The sequence below is a fragment of the Mustelus asterias genome, chromosome 17, assembly GCF_964213995.1.
Source record: "Mustelus asterias chromosome 17, sMusAst1.hap1.1, whole genome shotgun sequence".
NCBI lineage: Eukaryota > Metazoa > Chordata > Chondrichthyes > Carcharhiniformes > Triakidae > Mustelus > Mustelus asterias.
In genome coordinates, this window is record NC_135817.1 from 3,200,071 (window position 1) to 3,220,817 (window position 20,747).

The 20,747-nt window shown below is 44.8% G+C and overlaps 1 protein-coding gene across 1 annotated transcript in view; it reads right to left on the reverse strand.

The window, feature by feature from the left end:
- The window catches only part of wwc3 (WWC family member 3), a 203,227-nt gene that overhangs the window by 84,837 nt on the left and 97,643 nt on the right, over positions 1–20,747 (reverse strand). Inside the window, exon 5 of the mRNA XM_078232164.1 lies at positions 17,600–17,679. Coding sequence (XP_078088290.1) covers positions 17,600–17,679 — 80 coding nt within the window. The remainder of the gene's footprint in view (positions 1–17,599; positions 17,680–20,747) is intronic.

A 20,747-nucleotide genomic window follows, 5' to 3' on the forward strand; every position in this document is an offset into this window, starting at 1 on the left:
CGTTTCGAGTCCAGATGACCCTTTGTCAAAGCTAAAAGGCAGAGAAAGTGGGAGATATTTATACTGCAGGGCGAGGGAATGAGAGACCTCACCCATTCACACCTTCTATTCCCTCTATGGGCTGCCATTAGCACCTCTTAGCCTTTCCCCTTGTTTTTGAGGCTATGACCCATCTTTCATTCCCTAAGGGCGGCATGGTGGCACACAGCGCCAGGGGCCCGGGTTCGATTCCCGGCTTGGGTCACTGTCTGCATGGAGTCTGCACATTCTCCTCGCGTCTGCGTGGGTTTCCTCCGGGTGCTCCGGTTTCCTCCCACAGTCCAAAGATGTGCAGGTTAGGTGGACTGGCCATGCTAAATTGACCCTGGTGTCAGGGGGACTGGCTAGGGTAAATGCATGGGGTTATGGGGATAGGGCCTGGGTGGGATTGTGGTCAGTGCAGACTCAATGAGCCGAATGGCCTCCTTCTGCACTGTAGGATTCTATGATTCATCTGAACTCGAAACGTCAGCTCTTTCCTCTCCTTACAGATGCTGCCAGACCTGCTGAGATTTTCCAGCATTTTCTCTTTTGGATTCGTATTGGCTTGACTCGCGTGGCTATAAATGATCCCATGTCAGTATATTGAATAAGAGCAAGCGCGTCTTACCCTTGGTGTCTTGGTCAATATTTGGCCCTCAATTAATTTCACAAGAGTGATGATCTGACCATCACCACCATTCTGGTGTGGGAGTTTTATGTGCAAATAATTTGCACAACTCGCTATTCCTACATTCCAGTAGCGACTGTAAAACTGTTGTAGACATCCAGTGGCCATGGCAAGCAAATCATAAACACAAGTCTTTACTTTATTGGCTTTTTTCCTCTCCCCCTCCTCCAGTTTGTTTCTCTCTCCCCCTCAGTTTGTGATTCAGCAGGTACGAGCGATGAATCCACTCAACCATGGCTGACAGTTAAAATATACAAAATAATTCCAGTTCAAACACTTACTTTTCCTGTCTATAAACAAAATTCCAACTAGGAAGAGGATTAACTCCCAGAAGTCAATGTTACCACTGGAAATAAGTGAAGCTAAAATCTAAAAATCCCTGCCTCTCTCACCTCATTTTAGCTGTTGACATCGAATCACTACAGTACAGAATGAGGCCTTTCGGCCCATCGAGCCTGCCCCCGACCACACTCCCACCCTATCCCCATAACCCCACATATTTACCCTGCTAATCCCCCCCGAAACTCGGGTCAATTTAGCGTGGCCAATCAACCTAACCCGCACATCTTTCAGACCGTGGGCGGAAACCGGAGCACCCGGAGGAAACCCACGCAGACACGGGGAGAATGTGCAAACTCCGCACAGACAGTGACCCAAGCCGGGAATCGAACCCGGGTCCCCGGGGTTGTGAGGCAGCAGTGCTAACCACTGTGCCACCGTGTCACCATGAAACAAAGTTTTAACTTGTGGAAAAGCGGCAGTGATGCCTCTGTTTTGTCTGAAATGCATTCCTGGGATGTGAACGTCACTGCCATGATCTGCATTTATTGCCCAGTCATAGTTTTGAACATGTGATCAGCCCTCTTCACGAATCCCAAGCCATGTGATATAATTGAATGTTTTACTGGGCCACCTCAATGGACAGTTCAGTGTCAACCTTATCAACACGGCTTTGCAGCCACATAGAAGTCAGAGGGTGGCATATTTCCTCTGTCAAAGGACGTCAGTGAACTGGTTGGATCATATAATAATGCAATGCCTTTGTGGTCACTTCTGATTTCACCCTTTCCCCTCCCTCCCAGAACCATGTCAGAGTCCTGTAGTCAGAGTCCTGTAGTTCCCATCTTTTACCCTACCAGCCGCCACCTTCAAATGGAACATCCTCCACCAATTCTGCCACCTGCTGCATGCTGCCAGCAAACACACCTCCCCACCCCGAGGGCTGATGCCAGTGCTCTACTTGTTGAAGTCCCTCGCACACCACTCTAAGTCAGGCTTCAATGCTCTGATATGTTTCACCCTATGTCAATTTGCCCGTGGCTCCAGTAATAATCAGAGATTATTAGAATCATAGAATCCCTACAGTGCTGAAGGAGGCCATTCAGCCCATCAAGTCTGCACTGACCACAATCCCATCCAGGCCCTATCCCCCTAACCTCAAATATTTACCCTACTAATCCCCCGATACTAGGGTCAATTTAGCATGGCCGATCAACCTAACCCTCACACCTTTGGAATTACGTTTGAGATAATTAGTAATTAATTTGAATCCTAGATTCTCAATCTCCCTCATTCCTATGATGCGGAGATGCCGGCATTGGACCGGCGTGGACACAGTAAGAAGTCTCACAACATCAGGTTAAAGTCCAACAGAGGTTTATTTGGTAGCATGAGCTTTCGGAGTGCTGCTCCTTCGTCCGGTGACTAATAGTCAGCTGACTCACTATAAATAAGAACCTGTTTGGAATTGCGGGGAGCTTGGAGTGGCCCAGGGAGAAGCCCCAAGTTTGGCGTAATGAAGTTTCTTTATTAAACCCTCCCTTTGGTTTATAAGTTGGAGTAAGTTTTGTTATACTTTCATTATCCGCATTTTGAAGAGTTCTTTCTGAAGTAACAGCACTTTTGCATCAACCACATACCATTCATCTTTACGTAGCCAAGTCAGAAATTATATATTTCTTTAAAAACATATTAAACAAGCATTTTAAATTTAAAACTATGTATTTAAGTATCATCATGAAACATTACATCAGCGTAAATAAAACAGGTTCATCCGTTAATTGCATTGCTAGAGCAATAGTGTCCCCAGTGAAAAATCTAGATGAAGACCTTAGCGTGGGTTAAAAAGACTTAACTAATGCTAAAATAAGCACTCATCTTACCTACATTCATCTCTTATTGACAGCACCAAACAAGAGGGAGACCACCGGACAGCAAGTGAGAGGAGTATGATTCAACGTTTTAGATGAGTTTCAAATTTGGGCCCCCTGGTTTAAGGTTTAATTTTCCAAACAAAGCCACTGCAAGATTAGAGAGTCGACCAAACTTTATAAATAAGGCACTGATGTCAAGTTACAATGGTAAACTTGCATACCTCCATGTTCTCCTCTCAAAAGGACTTTTGAGTAAATTTAACAACCTGTACTTGAGGTGCCTGCAGTTAAGCGAGTGTTAATTTTAGCACAACAATTATTTGCGATGACAATCCTGCTACAACTGGAACATCCACGAGTTGATACATATGCGGATAATTTACCTCAAAATCCCAATCATTCTGATTAAAAAGAGGGAGCATTGCTACACCAGCAGCATAAGCAAGGAAATATCACAGAACATAGGCAGTCTTGAGTAATTGGAGTCAGTTATACATTAACTAACCAAATTCACAAATTATGATTGCCAACTGGGGCTATGGGGAGAGTGGAAATTGCAAATAACCTGTACAAAGAACAAAGAATACAGCACAGGAACAGGCCCTTCGGCCCTCCAAGCCTGCGCCACTCATGTGCCCAACTAGACCATTTGTTTGTATCCCTCTATTCCCAGTCTGTTCATGTGGCTATCTAGATAAGTCTTAAACGATCCCAGCGTGTCCGCCTCAATCACCTTGCTTGACAGTGCATTCCAGGCCCCCACCAGCCTCTGTGTAAAATACGTCCCCCTGACATCTGTGTTGAACCTTGCCCCCCTCACCTTGAACCTGTGACCCCTTGTGTTCGTCACCTCCGACCTGGGAAAAAGCTTCCCACTGTTCACCCTATCTATGCCCTTCATAATTTTATACACCTCTATTAGGTCGCCCCTCATCCTCCGCCTTTCCAGGGAGAACCACCCCAGTTTACCCAATCTCTCCTCATAGCTAAGACCCTCCATACCAGGCAACATCCTGGTAAACCTTTTCTGCACTCTCTCCAAAGCCTCCACATCCTTCTGGGAGTGTGGCGACCAGAACTGGACGCAGTATTCCAAATGTGGCCTAACCAACGTTCTATACAGCTGCAACATCATATGCCAGCTTTTATACTCTATGCCCCGTCCAATAAAGGCAAGCATGCCATATGCCTTCTTGCCCACCCTCTCCACCTGTGCTACCACCTTTAAGGGTCTGTGCACTTGTACACCCAGGTCCCTCTGTGTGTCTCTACTCCTGATGGTTCTGCTATTTATTGTATAGCTCCCCCTTACATTAGATCTACCGAAATGCATCACTTCGCATTTATCTGGATTAAATTCCATCTGCCATTTCTCCGCCCAATGTTCCAGCCTATCTATATCCTGCTGTATTCTCTGACAATGTTCATCACTATCTGCAACTCCAGCAATCTTTGTGTCATCCACAAACTTATTGATCATACCAGCTACATCTTCCTCCAAATCATTTATATATATCACAAACAGCAGAGGTCCCAATACAGAGCCCTGCGGAACACCACTAGTCACAGACCTCCAACCGGAAATAGACCCCTCCACTGTTACCCTCTGTCTTCTATGGCTAAGCCAGTTTTCCACCCATCTAGCTAGCTCACCTTTTATCCCGTGAGATTTAACCTTTTGCACCAGCCTGCCATGAGGGACCTTGTCAAACGCTTTACTAAAACCCATGTAGACGACATCCACGGCCCTTCCCTCGTCAATCGTTTTTGTCACCTCCTCAAAACACTCAACCAAATTTGTGAGGCATGACTTCCCTCGTACAAAACCATGCTGTCTATCGCTAATGAGATTATTCAGTTCTAAATGCGCATATATCCTATCTCGAAGAATCTTCTCCAACAATTTCCCTACCACGGACGTCAGGCTCACCGGCCTATAATTACCTGGGTTATCCTTGCTACCCTTCTTAAATAACAGGACCACATTTGCTATCCTCCAATCCTCTGGGACCTCACCTGTGTCCAGTGAAGAGACAAAGATTTCTGTTAGAGGCCCAGCAATTTCATCTCTTGCCTCCCTGAGGAGTCGAGGATAGATGCCATCTGTCCCTGGGGATTTGTCTGTCTTAATGTTTCCTAAAAAACCTAACACTTCCTCCCTTGTAATTGAGATTATCTCTTTCGGGGAGCCTGCACAGGAACAATGAACCAAATTATATCCCTCTGTGCTGATTCTGTAACTCTAACTAGTATCAGTACATTTACCGCACCATTGTCTGGAGTTGCCATCTGCTGAAAATGTCCACAGCAAAGGTGCCAAGTTGGGATACAACTGCTCCCCAATGTTAGTGATAACATTAGCGGCACGGTGGCACAGTGGTTAGCACTGCTGCCTCACAGCGCCAGGGATCCGAGTTCAATTCCCGGCTTGGGTCACTGCCTGTGTGGAGTTTGCACATTCTCCCCGTGTCTGCGTGGGTTTCCTCCGGATGCTCCGGTTTCCTCCCACAGTCCGAAAGATGTGCAGGTTAGGTGGATTGACCCTAAATTGACCCTTAGTGTCCCGGGATATGTTGGCGGGATTAGCGAGGTAAATATGTAGGGTTTCGGCGATTGGGCCTGGGTGGAATTGTTGTCGGTGTAGGCTTGATTGGGCCGAATGGCCTTCTTCTGCACTGGAGGATTTCTATGATTTTAATAAATGAGCAGTTGATCTCCAAGTTGGCACCATTGTCTTCGTCATCAGTCGAAAATATTGGAACGTTACAAGTGATATATGCATCCGATCTACTTCAAATACCTCTTTTTGATTAGATTCCCATATGGTTAGCATAAAAACAAAAGTATGTCCAAAGCCCGTGGTGCTAACAGTCAACCATTTCTCCTTTGATCAAATGTAAAGTAATGAAAGCATCTACTTAAAATGTATCAATGAAAACAGGCGATAGGTGATCTGAAAGCAGTGATAAAGGACTGTTCTCTGTGGTTTTCAAAGGGAAAACAATCAAATTGTGCTAAAAAATGTATTTACTTTCTTATATTAGATGTTAGGAGCCAGATAAAAATGGAAAGGTATGAAGAGCACCAAGAAGAAACTCATTTCCTGAATCATCAATACCCGGTGGCGCAGTGGTTAGCACCGCTGCCTCACAGAGCCAGGGACCCGGGTTCGATTCCCGGCTTGGCTCACAGTCTGTACAGAGTCTGCACGCTCTCCCCGTGTCTGCGTGGATTTCCTCCGGGTGCTCCGGTTGCCTCCCACAGTCTGAAAGACGTGCTGGTTAGGGTGCATTGACCCGAACAGGCGCCGGAGTGTGACGACTAGGGGAATTTCACAGTAACTTCATTGCAGTGTTAATGTAAGCCTTACTTGTGACTAATAAATAAACTTTAAACTTTTGTTCTGAAGTGTATTCACAAGGCCTTTGCATAAACAGCTGCTTTCATGAATCGAAGGGAAAATAATTGTAGAATCCTACAGAACAGAATGAGGCCATTGGACCCATTGTCTTTGTGCTTTGGAAGAGCTTAGAAGCAGGGGTATAGGAAAAAGAACAGGGTGTTTAGCCCCTAGAACCTTTCACCACTCAATGAGATTATGGCTGATCTATGATCCAACTCCACGACCCATCTATATCACTTCATACCTTAACAAAAATCAATTAATCTCAGATTAATAACGAACAACTGATCCAGCATCAATTGCTGTTTGCAGTAAAGAGTTCCAAACTTTTACCACCCGTTACAGGACTCTCACCAATTTTTACAGACGCACCATAGAAAGCATCCTTTCCAGATATATCACAGCTTGTTTTGGCTCCTGCTCTGAACAAGACTGCAATAAATCACAAAAGTCACGAACGAAGCCCAGTCCATCACTCAAACCAGCCTCCCATCCATTGACTCCGTCTACACTTCCTGCTGCCTTGGAAAAGCAGACAGCATAATCAAGGACCCCACGCACCCCGGACATTCTCTCTTCCACCTTCTTCCGTCGGGAAAAAGACACAAAAGTCAGAGATCGCATACCAACTGACTCAAGAACAGCTTCTTCCCTGCTGCCATCAAACCTTTGAAGGGACCTACCATATATTAACCCCTCTGACCGAACAACCTGCCCCTTCCCTCCATTCCTGTAAAGGTTTGTATCAATGGGGTGATAGGGCTTCCCATTTTGCCAGAACCTCTGTCCAGGTGTCAGGTGACATCCTCATGTCTTTGGCGGCTTGCGTTGCCAACTCTGTTGGGATGTGGGTTGCTACTCCTGGTGCTGCCCAGTTGTACATCCCCTTTTAGTCCGTATTTCTACTGCCATCAGACTTTTGAATGGACCCTCCTTATATTAAGTTGATCTTTCTCTACACCCTAGCTATGAGTTTGCACCCTCTCCTTTTCTTCTCCACTATACACTCTATGAACGGTATGCTTTATCTGTATGGCGCGCAAGAAACAATACTTTTCACTGTATGCAAATACAAGTGACAATAATAAATCAAAAAGAGGAGGAGTTCTGGGGCAGCACGGTGGCACAGTGGTTAGCACTGCTGCCTCACAGCGCCAGGGACCCGGGTTCGATTCCCGGCTCGGGTCACTGTTTGTGTGGAGTTTGTACGTTCTCCCCGTGTCTGCGTGGGTTCCTCCGGTTTCCTCCCACTGTCTAAACGACGTGCGGGTTAGGTGCATTGGCCATGCTAAATTACCCTTTCGTGACAGGGGGACTAGCTATGGTAAATGCATGGGGTTATGGGGATAGGGCCTGGGTGGGATTGTGGTCGGTACAGGCTTCGTGGGCCGAATGGCCTCTTTCTGCACTGGAGGGATTCTGTGATTCTATGAAATGTCAAGGTTTAATTTTTTTATGTGCCCTGGTCCTAGCCTCCCCATTCAGTGGAGCTAGTTTCTCCCAATCTATCCTGGCTGTTCCCTTTCATGTCTTGAAACAAAAAAGATCAAATCAGCCCTAAAGATTCTGAATTGCATGGAATACAACCCTTGTTTGTGAAATCCACCTGGTAATTTGAGCCAAATTCCAGGTATCATTCTGGTAAACCCAAGCTGCTTCACTGCCTCCAAGACCAATAATATACTAAGGTGTGGTACCCAGAGCCCCACTTAGTACTCCAGCTGTGGTCTAACTCCAGCTTTATGGAGTTAAGAAACATGACTTCTCCCCTTGTATTCCGGTCCTCCAGATAAACAGGCCGACATTCCAATCATATTTTGAGTTTCTGCACTTCTTCATGATAGTTAATGATTAATGTACCTGGACGCTCAAATCTCAATGGACCTCCACTGTTTAGCTTTACACCATTTAGAAAGTGCCCTGTACTATCCTTGTTGAATCCCAAATGGAGGGTCTCGCTCTTACCGACACTAAAATCCAGTTGGCACAGTTTCGCCCATTCGCTTAATTTATCAAAACCTTTGTGCGGTTTTGCTTCCCACAGCACCATTACAATGCTGCCTATCTTTGTGTCATCAGCAAATGTAGACATGCGGCATTCTAGCCAAACATTTAAGTCATTAATAAATAGTGAATAGTTGAGGCTTCAACACAGATGCCAATAGTCACACCCTGCCCATTACTCTCGGTCTCCTTCTGCTTTCCTAATCAGGCCAATAATTTGCCTTCAGTTCTATGAGCTGCAACTTTAACTAACAGTCTCTTATGGGGAACTTTATCAAATGCATTCTGGAAGCCCATATAAATAACATCCATCGATCCCTGGCTTCTACTTTAGTCACTTCCTCAAAAGAAAATTCCATCAGATTAGTCAGACATGTGCTAGCCTTCCCAGATACATCCTAGTTCTCTCTGATCAGCTGAAATTATTCAAGGTGTTGGATGTCACCTTTTTTGTTAATTCAGTTTTTTGTTAATTCATGCTCACAGCCGTAGGTGATGTCTTTGTTGGAAGGAAAAAAAAACTGGGCAGGTCAGGTGACAGGGATTACATTTTCAGTTTGGAACTGCAGATTTGAGTTTTTAGTTTTAGAAGGGACAGCAAGCTAAAAAGAAGTGTTTTCCCTCTCTCCCTGTTGTTTTGAAAATTCTGCTGATTAGCTGAAGACAAGATCTTGACTTCTTGAAGGGTGAAAACCTGCTGTTGTTGGGGGCTGGACCAGAGTCTCTTTGGTGTTTTGGGAAGCTGGCTTGTCTTCAAACTGTTGCGAGTCTCAAGAGCATTTGACTGCAGAATTCAACTAACGGCCTTGATCCCAGTATCACGTGAGCAGTAGTCTGTGCAGTGTTAAACCTATGAAAATGGTCTTTTGTCTATGGGAGGTTTGGCTTTTGATTGTGACAGCTTATATATATATATATTCATTAAGGGTTATACATTATCATGATTGTTTGTAATTAATAAAAGTTCTTGCTAATTTTCTTACTATACATGTTAACTATATTCTTAAATAAACTTTGTTTGATAAAAGCTCCCTTGTGGGTCACTCGAATCATACCTGAAGTGAAACATCTGATGCTTATCCCAGCCAAATTCAAAATGCAAAACTTATGATTCAGGCGGGCTTCATAAAACACTTTGGAGTTCCTGACCTGCCCCATAACAGTGCTTAGTCAGCCTAGCCTAATGATAGATTCCAGCCATATCCCAGCAGCAAATGTTGGACCAACTGATCTATAATTCCCTGGTTTCCGTCTGTCACCTTTCTTAAACCTGCCAAATACTTCAACATCCCAGTTCTTTCCCCAAAGCCCTGGAGGGGAGACCACATAATCCATGGAGTATCTTGTCACTGACGGGTTCAATCCACCTTGTCCTTACAGAGTGTGCGAAAGAGGAGGAGCACGGCGCATAATTCCCTCGTGTATATCGCCAGCGAACGTGTTAACCAAGCCAGTGCTGATACAAAACTCTAACAACTTAAACAGCTTTCTGGAAAGCATGCAGTTTCTTGTGAACTGCCCATTTAAATTATTATACACATGAGCACCTACATCCTTTTACCTCCATTTATTATTAAAGCACTCATTAAAATCTACCTCTTTAGACTAAGTTCTTGGTCACCTTCCCTGTGTTTTAGCGTGGGTCAAACTTTGTCTCCCAATGCTTGTGTAAAGTTCCTTGAGACGCACTGAAGACACTATGCAAGCGCTTGGTGTTTATCTGTAGATGTATCTGAACATGTAGATGGCATACACACAGTAACCTAACATGTTCATTTTCACTTCCGAAGAAGCTGGGAGAATTATTTGGGCTTCCCGCACCCTGGAGCTCACAGCAAGCTCCTCCAATTCAAGGATAATTGTTAGACCTGGGTTATGCCAATGCATGAAAGCATTGCTTCAAAAAGGTTCACAGTCGGCCATCTGAAATCTGTAGTCAGTCATGAATGGGGAACGGCCAGACTGGAACGATTAACAACACATCATAATACTTGCATTTATGAAGCACCTCATCATGTCAAAGCAATCCGCATAATGAATTGCTTTTGGATTGTAAAGATAGTTGCTGTCTAGACAAACAGAATATGAATCATATACATCACTAATCCATTTACCATCCTGAGGGTGCCAATTTTGTAGTCGGTGGTAAAGTGCGTCAATTTAACTCTCAACATTGGACACTAGAGAATTACAAAGAAAATTACAGCACAGGAACAGGCCCTTCGGCCCTCCAAGCCTGTGCCCACCACGCTGCCTGACTGAACTAAAACCTCCTCCCCTTCCGGGGACCGTATCCCTCTTTCCCCATTCTATTCATGTATTTGTCCAGATGCCCCTTAAAAGTCACTATCGTATCCGCTTCCACTACCTCCCCCGGCAGCGAGTTCCAGGCACCCACCACCCTCTGTGTAAAAAAACTTGCCTCGTACATCTCCTTTAAACCTTGCCCCTCACACCTTAAACCTGTGCCCCCTAGTAATTGACTCTTCCACCCTGGGAAAAAGCTTCTGACTATCCACTCTGTCCACGCCCCTCATAATCTTGTAGACTTCTATCAGGTCGCCCCTCAACCTCCGTCTTTCCAGTGAGAACAAACCACGTTTCTCCAACCTTTCCTCATAGCTAATGCCCTCCATACCAGGCAACATCCTGGTAAATCTTTTCTGTACCCTCTCCAAAGCCTCCACACCTTTCTGGTAGTGTGGCGACCAGAATTGAAAACTATATTCCAAGTGCGGCCTAACTAAGGTTCTATAAAGCTGCAACATGACTTGTCAATTTTTTAACTCAATGCCCCGGCCAATGAAGGCAAGCATGCCGTATGCCTTCTTGACTACCTTCTCCACCTGCGTTGCAACTTTCAGTGACCTGTGTACCGGTACACCCAGATCCCTCTGCCTATCAATACTCTTAAGGGTTCTGCCATTTACTGTATGTTTCCCATCTGTATTAGACCTCCCAAAATGCATTACCCCACATTTGTCCGGATTAAACTCCATCTGCCAATTGTTTGAATGTTCTAGAAGCCTACATTTGACGCAAATTATTTTCCAAAACAAAATGGGACAATAACAAAGTGCATTCACATAGTGCCTCTTACATAGCAAATGCACCATAGGAATTTCAAGGGAATGCAATCAGAGCAGTCCAAAGATGTGCGGGTTAGGTTGATTGGCCATGCTAAATTGCCCCTTAATGGCCCGAGATGCAGAGGTTAGCGGGGTAAATATGTGGGGTTGCGGGAATAAGGCTGAGGTGGGATTGTTGTTGGTGCAGACTCGATGGGCCGAATGGCCTCCTTCAGCACTGTAGGGTTTCTATGAAAAAAATCGATACTGACCCAAAAGAGAGGATATCGGGACAAGTGACCAAAAGCTTAGTCAAAAAAGTGGGTGACACAACAATAGTGGAGCAGTTGCCTAACCACAATAATCAATCTCTATTAATTAGCCGACAAGAGACCCAGAATCTCAAGGGGCATTGAAAACCACCTGTCCTTCCCAAGCACACTTGCTACATGCCAAGCGGCATTAAAAAAAAACTCAAAAAGGTCGACACTGAACAAATTGTAACAAATCCTCCAAGTGTACAAGTTATTGCCAATTCAGGGTGAATTGTTAGACTCAGGCTTCACCTGGCCTGCCCCCCCGCCCTGCCCCGCCCGCCCACCCACCCCCCGGGCGAATCATCAACCTGCCCCCCTAGGCAATCAAAATAGTTTTCCACTTGTTAGGTAATGTGGACCTTCCCTCTGCTTTTGGAAATCTCTTCAACTAGAAACTGAAATTATCCTTCACAAGGCCCATCTTTTTCTCTGTTGCTGTTGCTCTGGAAGGGGTTTTTTAAAAAAGTCATTCATGGGACATGGGCATCGTTGGCTGGCCAGCGTTCATTGCCCATCCCTAGTTGCCCTTGAGAAGGTGGTGGTGAGCTGCCTTCTTGAATCGCTGCAGTCCAGGTGCTGTGGGTTGACCCACAATGCCGTTAGGGAGGGAATCCCAGGATTTTGACCCAGCGACTGCGAAGGAAAGACGATGTATTTCCAAGTCAGGATGGCGAGTGGCTTGGAGGGGAACTTGCAGGTGGTGGTGCTCCCATGTATCTGCTGCCCTTGTCCTTCTGGGTGGAAATGGTCGTGGGTTTGGAAGGTGTTGTGTAATACACACACCTATTGATGCATATCATGGAGGTCCAGCTTCAAGCGAATTATAAGGTGGTCCATATTCAGCATAGTTCAGAAAGTTCTCCTTCAGAAATGAGTGCCACTGCATCTTATATTACAGTTATACGAGCAGTAAGGCTTCTGAAAATCAAATATCACCTTTTTTGCTTTTGTATTCAATGCCTCTCGATTAAAAACCCAAGATGTAATGTGTCTTTTTTTTGTCCTACCAATCCACGTACAAGTTTTCAGTGGTACTCCAGACCATTCAAGATACCTTTTCTTTTCCTATTGTTATTGTCCAAATATTTCACTTCACATTTTCCCACACTAAACTGCATTTCCTACTTATCTACCTCGCTAATCGAGCTATCCTCTCCGCCAGTCTTTCACAATATCCCCATCCTCCTATCATTGCTTTGTCAACAAACTTGAATGTGGTTCTATTCATTCTTAAATGTGCACAGTTTACACAAAATATTGAACCGACGCCAACACTGGGTTCTTGCGGAACACCGCTCACTGCAGCGACCCAGTCCAACAAACTTTCTTTTACCTTTTCTCGGCTTTCTAACTTCCAAGCATCTCCCTATCCACAATGCCTCTAATTTCACAGGCCATTATTTGAGCGACAAGTCCCTTGTGTTCTGCCTTAGGAAATGCTTTTTGAAAATCCATGTAGACCACAGCTGCTTCATTATTCATAGATTTTTATAAGGTTGGTCGAGCTTGGGGTTTCTAGAAGAATCTGTACAATCCCAATTAAATTAGGTTTCTGGAAGTGCCTCATAACTTCATACCTGATGACAGACTGGTAGTCAACATGCTAAACTAAGTCTACTTGGCCAATAATTCCCTTTCTCGTCCAATGTCTTTTTTTTGTAGAGTAGGATCACATTTGCCATCTTCCAGATCTGACACACATTTCCTAATGTGGAGATGCCGGCGTCGGACTGGGGTGAACACAGTAAGAAGTCTCACAACACCAGGTTAAAGTCCAACAGGTTTATTTGGTAGCAAATACCATAAGCCATAATACCACAGAACAACTAGTGAGATTCTGCAAGCCCAGGAGGCAAGCTGTGGGGGTTACTGATAATGTGACATAAATCCAGTAACCCCCACAGCTTGTCTCCTGGGCTTGCAGAATCTCACTAGTTGTTCTGTCTGGAGACAATACACAACTCTTTAACCTGTGTTTAATGCTCCCTCCACCCACATTGTCTGTACCTTTAAGACCTGGCTGGCTTTAGGGATTCGCATTCTAATTAGTATTCTGTAACTTGATTTTGTGTCTCTGTGCACTGTTTGAGAGCACATTTCCACTCCATCTTACGAAGGAGCAGTGCTCAGAAAGCTTATGGTATTTGCTACCAAATAAACCTGTTGGACTTTAACCTGGTGTTGTGAGACACATTTCCTATCCAGGGGGTTCCGGAAATTATAGTTAAATACTCTTTTGATTTCTTCCCTGGATGTAAAGCATCAATCCTTGGTGATTTGTCTACCTAAAGTTGCAGTAGGCCCTTTAGATCCATCTCCCCTTGTTTTATATTGGAGATTCTCCCATTTAATCTCTAACTTCCTGTGAATACCAATGCCAAGTACTCATGTTGTACTTTTAGCATGACTTTATCCGCCAGTAAATGCTCACCTTCCCACAGCCTTACTCCCACTTTGATTATGTTTAGTACTAACACACCAAATGCAACATTTTATGCTTCTTGCTCATTATCTCTCACTTCCTTCTGAATTCTTTACATGATATTCCTATCTTCTACTTGACTTTTTGCATTAAATATACTATCAAATTTTGTTTAATCTCCCTGTTCATTCATAGAAGACAGTAAGAGTTTTAACAACACCAGGTTAAAGTCCAACAGGTTTATTTGGTAGCAAATACCATTAGCTTTCGGAGCGCTGCTCCTTCATCAGATGGAGTAGAAATGTCCAACGTCGGCATCTCCACATCATTCATAAAAGCTCAGTGCTAGAGACACCTATTTGTACCAATTCTATCCTTAAAGTAAAGTATATTTATTCGTCACAAGTAAGGCTTACATTAACATTGCAATGAACTTACTGTGAAATTCCTTTAGTCGTCACACTCTGGCACCTGTTCGGGTCAATGCACCTAACCAGCACGCCTTTCAGACTGTGGGAGGAAACTGGGGCACCCGGAGGAAACCCACACAGACACGGGGGAGAACGTGCAAACTCCACACAGACAGTGACCCAAGCCAGGAATCGAACCCGGGTCCCTGGCGCTGTGAGGCAGCAGTGCTAACCACTGTGCCACCGTGCCGCTATAGAGCTAGTGGCCAATTATTTCTTCCATTTCATTTGGGTGAGGGTCCCTTTTATCTCGCTCCTGCTTTTCCCTGCCCTTATATTAATGCTGCCCTGTTCTATTCTTGCGCCAGGCCTCATTATACGGTGCTGCCCTATTTGCTTGCCTACCTGTAGGGTGCCCACTTGCTCATTATCTAAAACCAATCCATGTCATGTTTCATTCCATTTTGGAGCCGCAACAACTTGACTGAATCTGACGCACAACACAAAATGAAATCCTCCCCTTTCTCAGTAAAAGCATATACCCTATCCTATTCTGCTGTATTAAATATCTTTCACAATTGCAACTTACGAGCAGATTGGCTTCAGTAAATCCAATGTTGTCTTCTTGCACTTGTATTCAATGTCTCTGGGTACAATACCAAACACGGAATCTGGCTTTTTTCTGACCTATGAACCCACATACCAAGGTTCTCTGGTTGATACACACTCTACTTACTGGTCTATACATATCATCCCCCATTTCCTTTCAATAGTTCATTGGATATGATACAACTACATGTGTCGGCATAGTATCTTCCATTCACTTCTACACCAGTGATAGGATTTCAGGGGAAGAAATTGAAACATGTGTTGCTCTGAGATTCCCTAGTGAAGATACGTTATTTAACCATGTAGAGAGAACTTTACCTAGCATCAAACACCACAACATTAGGCATAATAAAGCCCTGTGGACCAGTTGGGGTGGCGGGAAGACAAAAGGGGAGGTAGAAATAGGTACATGTTGCGCCCATTTTGTTAAAGTGTAAAGCAGAAGCAAGGCCCATTAATTTGGACGGGCCGGATTCTCCGACCTCGCTCACAGCCGGGATTCTCCCGTCCCGCCGCAGTGAATGGAGATTTGGCTGAGCGTTAAATTCTCCGCCCTCACTGGCAATGACGGCGGGGCGTGAACGGCCAGAGAAATCCAGCCATCGTTTCCTCAATCTGCGCAGGGGTTGATCATACAGTCAACATTTCAGAGGTCTATTTTTTGATGTCTCAAGCAGACCCTAAACTAAAACAGGCGCCTGCCAAAATCAGGCATGAGGCCCTTAATTTACCCATCCAAAGGACCCACTGCCGGTGGGAGGACCCCTTTTCACAATGAGGTCAAGCACTTGGCCTACTCCACTCTCTCAGATTATTTCAAACTACTCTCTCTCTGTAGAGAAATTTTGGCCAATTCCAATTTCCCAGAGTCTCAGGAGTAGAAATATGTTGCAGCTTTTGCAGTCAATCCCTCAATTTCATTTAAAAGGGAATGCTTTGAAAAACTATTAAAATTAACATCTGCAACTTCCCTCATACTGAAGAAAAATCAAGACTGATTTAACTGACTCCAGAGCGGCCATTTTGAAAATCCACTGATGCTTTGGAGGAAGTGTTTGGCTGAACCATATGAGGCATTTTTACAGCAGGTGAAATGGCAAATTGACATCCACAAAACATATAATGGACAGCATCTTAAATCAAACTACCTCCAAGGGTAAAGGGAAATTAAATTTTATGATGATGTTCACTGTAGTTTCCTGGCAGTTGTGCTTAGCTATTCTAAATCACAGATGTGATTTCCAGAAAGCAGGTAACTAATCACTTCCACAACTCTTCAATATAATCCTTAATGCCTTTTCCTGAAGTTATTGATTGAGTGCTGACACACTCCAGTACTGCAATACTAGTTACTGCACAGAAGTAGTATTAGAAATTCGCAAAGCAGATCATGGGCAACACGGTGGCATAGTGGTTAGCACTGCTGCCTCACAGCGCCAGGGACCCAGGTTCAATTCCCGGTTTGGGTCACTGTCTGTGTGGAGTTCACACATTCTTCCCGTGTCTGTGTGGATTTCCTCCGGGTGCTCCAGTTTCCTCCCACAGTCCAAAGATGTGCTGGTTAGGTGCATTGGCCACGCTAAATTCTCTCTCAGTGTACCCGAACAGGAGCCGCTGGAGTGTGGCGACTAGGAGATTTTCATAGAAACTTCATTGCAGTGTTAATGTAAGCTGACTTGTGACTAATAAATAAACTTTATGTCACAAGATAAGAAAGCACATGGACAAAAAAAGACAATTGATAAGACCATAAGACATAGGAGCAGAATTAGGTCACTCGGCCGATCAAGTCTGCTCTGCCATTCAATCATGGCTGATATTTTTCTCATCCCCATTCTCCTGCCTTTCCCCATAACTCCTGATCCCCTTATTAATCAAGAACATATCTATCTCTGTCTTAAAGACACTCAATGACCTGGCCTCCACAGCCCACTGTGGCAAAGAGTTCCACAGATTCACCACTCTCTGGCTGAAGAAATTCCTCCTCATCTCTGTTTTAAAGGATTGTCCCTTTTGCCTGAGGTTGTGCCCTTTGGTTCTAGTTTTTCCAACTAGTGGAAACATCCTCTCCATGTCCACTCTATCCAGGCCTCGCGGTATCCTGTAAATTTCAATAAGATCCCCCCCTCATCCTTCTAAACTCCAACGAGTACAGACCCAGATTCCTCAACCGTTCCTCATACGACAAGCTCTTCATTCCAGGGATCATTCTTGTGAACCTCCTCTGGACCCTTTCCAAGACCAGCACATCCTTCCTTAGATACTTCATGCTTAAAGTCCTGTCACATATTCATAATCTATACCCAAATATGCAAAGCAATGAAAACATTGAATGCTTGTTCTCATGTTACGATGGTCACTTGCATATGGACAATATCATAGCCTTTATCCACCCAGAAGACCAAAGGGACTTAAACAAAGCATACAATTAAAAATTGCTCAGCTTGGAAATGAAAAACTACACATTTCAAAGTATAAGTTTTACAAATGAATATTCTACTTACTCTTGTAGCGTCTCTACGCCTTTTTCTTTGTACTGCAACTCCTCTTTCATCTGTGCTAACTCCCTCTTCAATCTGGAAACCTAATAACAAAGCAAAACATTTCCGATAAATGCAGCCAGATCCAGGCAGCTCATAGTAACGACACATGTTAATTCAGATGATCAGGATTTGCTGTCAGGATGATGGGCAGATCGTGCCGATTGCTCCAGTGGGTCGGTGAGCATTTAGTCAATGGTGTGACGCGTCGACATGGCTTTCATTCCTCGCTCACGGCAGGAGCCAAAATCAAGCAGCAAAAACCCTCTGTTGCCTTCATTAAAGAAATGAAGTTAGGCCATTTGGACCAAGTGAAACTCATATTTTTTGAAGTGACACGGTGGTTAGCACTGCTGCCTCACAGCGCCAGGGAGCCGGGTTCGATTCCCGGCTTGGGTCACCGTCTGTGTGGAATTTGCACATTCTCCCCGTGTCTGCATGGGTTTCCTCCGGGTGCTCCGGTTTCCTCCCACAGTCGGAAAGACGTGCTGGTTACATAAGAACATAAGAAATAGGAGCAGGAGTAGGCCATCTAGCCCCTCGAGCCTGCCCCGCCATTCAATAAGATCATGGCTGATCTGACGTGGATCAGTACCACTTACCCGCCTGATCCCCATAACCCTTAATTCCCTTACCGATCAGGAATCCATCCATCCGCGCTTTAAACATATTCAGCGAGGTAGCCTCCACCACCTCAGTGGGCAGAGAATTCCAGAGATTCACCACCCTCTGGGAGAAGAAGTTCCTCCTCAACTCTGTCTTAAACCGACCCCCCTTTATTTTGAGGCTGTGTCCTCTAGTTTTAACTTCCTTACTAAGTGGAAAGAATCTCTCCGCCTCCACCCTATCCAGCCCCCGCATTATCTTATAAGTCTCCATAAGATCCCCCCTCATCCTTCTAAACTCCAACGAGTACAAACCCAATCTCCTCAGCCTCTCCTCATAATCCAAACCCCTCATCTCCGGTATCAACCTGGTGAACCTTCTCTGCACTCCCTCCAATGCCAATATATCCTTCCTCATATAAGGGGACCAATACTGCACACAGTATTCCAACTGCGGCCTCACCAATGCCCTGTAGGTTCAGTGACCCGAACAGGCGCAGAGTGTGGCGACTAGGGGATTTTCACAGTAACTTTTATTAATGTCAGCCTACTTGCAACACTAAACAAACCTTAGAATTCTGTTCTGGGTCAATATTTAATCCTTTGACAAAGGGTCATCTGGACTCGAAACGTCAGCTCTTTTCTCTCCTTACAGATGCTGCCAGACCTGCTGAGATTTTCCAGCATTTTCTCTTTTGGTCTTTGGGTGTGCAATTCAGAGACAGCATTTTACAACATATTAATTAGCCAACCAGTTTGAGACAAGTTCCTCAAGCCAGAGCACTGAATTTGGATAAAAGTAAAATGCTGGAATCGGAAACAAAAACAGAAAAAGCTGGAAAATTTCAGCAGGTCTGACAGCATCCATGGAGGGAGAGAATCACCATTTCGAGTACAGATGATCCTTCGCCAGAGTTGAATTTGGAATTATGTTAAGCTTATACCTGAGCTGCTTGAGGCATGGTGGTTAGCACTGCTGCCTCACAGCGAGAGTTTTAACAACACCAGGTTAAAGTCCAACAGGTTTATTTGGTAGCAAACGCCGTTAGACAAATGCCTCACAGCGCCAGGGACCCGGATTCAATTCCAGCCTCGGGTCACTGTCTGTGTGGAGTTTGCACATTCTCCCCCGTGTCTGTATGGGTTTCCTCCAGATGCTCTGGTTTTCTCCCATATTTCAAAGATGTGCGGGTTAGATGGATTGGCCATGATATATTGTCCATTAGTGTCAGGGGGATGAGCAGGGTAAATACGTGGGGTTACGGGGATAGGGTGGTCTGTGCAGACTTGATGGGGCGAATGGCCTCCTGCACTGTAGGGATTCTATATAGAATATTACTTTTAAAGTTCAGCAAAATTACTCCTTTTCATTCATCCAACCTTGGATTGTGAAAATGAGAACTTTTCATTTCCTCCGTGGTAAACTGCCAATCTCAGAAAGCCCATCACTGGAGGCATGGTGAACATAGAATGATGGAACACAGAAGGAGGGCCTTTCAGTGCACTGTTCCTGTGCCAAGCCTTTGAAAGTTCCACTCACCCACCCTTCCCCGTAGTCCCTGCAATTGTTTCCCCTTGAAATACTTATCCAATTCCCTTTTGAAAATGATTATTCAGTCTGCTGCCAGCACCCTTTCGGGCAATGCATTCCAGATCACAACAATTCACTGCATTAAAAATTTCCAACCCATCTTGCCTCTGGTTCTTTTGTCAATTATCTTAAATCTCTGGTTACCAACTCTGCTGCAGTTTCTCCTCATTTACTCCATCAAAAATCATTCACAATTTTGAACATCACTGACCTTTTAACCTTTTTTGCTTGAAGTTTCTTCAGTCTCTCAAAGTAACTAATTCTTAGCACCGTTCATTAAATGATCATGGAATCCCTCCAGTGCAGAAGGAGCCCGTTTGGCCCATCGAGTCTGCACCGACCACCACCCCACCCAGGCCCTATCCTCTGCATTTACCCCAGCTAATCCCCCTGACACTAAGGGGCAGTTTAGCATGGCCAATCCACCCAACCTACACATCTTTGGACTGTGGGAGGAAACTGGAGCACCCGGAGGAAAGCCACGCAGGCGCGGGGACAAGGTGAAAACTCCACTCAAGACAGTGACCCAAGCCGGGAATCGAACCCAGGTCCCTGGTGCTGTGAGGCAGCAGCGCTAACCACTGTGCTACCGTGCTGCTCACTCACTCTCACCTGCACCCTCTCTAAGGTCTTGACATCCTTCCTGAATTGGACACAATAATCTAACTGGGGCTAAACCAATGATTTCTAAAGGTTTAGTATAACTTACTTGCTAAGGTACTCTAAGCCTCTATTTATAAATCCAAGGGATCCCATAACCTTTTTCTTAAACCATCTTCCCAACTTATCCGGTCACATTCCAAGATTTACACACACACATCCCAGGTCTCTGTTCCTGCAGCCTCTTTCAACATTGCCACTCCTCATTCTTCCCACAAAGTGAATCAGTTCACCCCTTAAACTTTACCAGCCACTT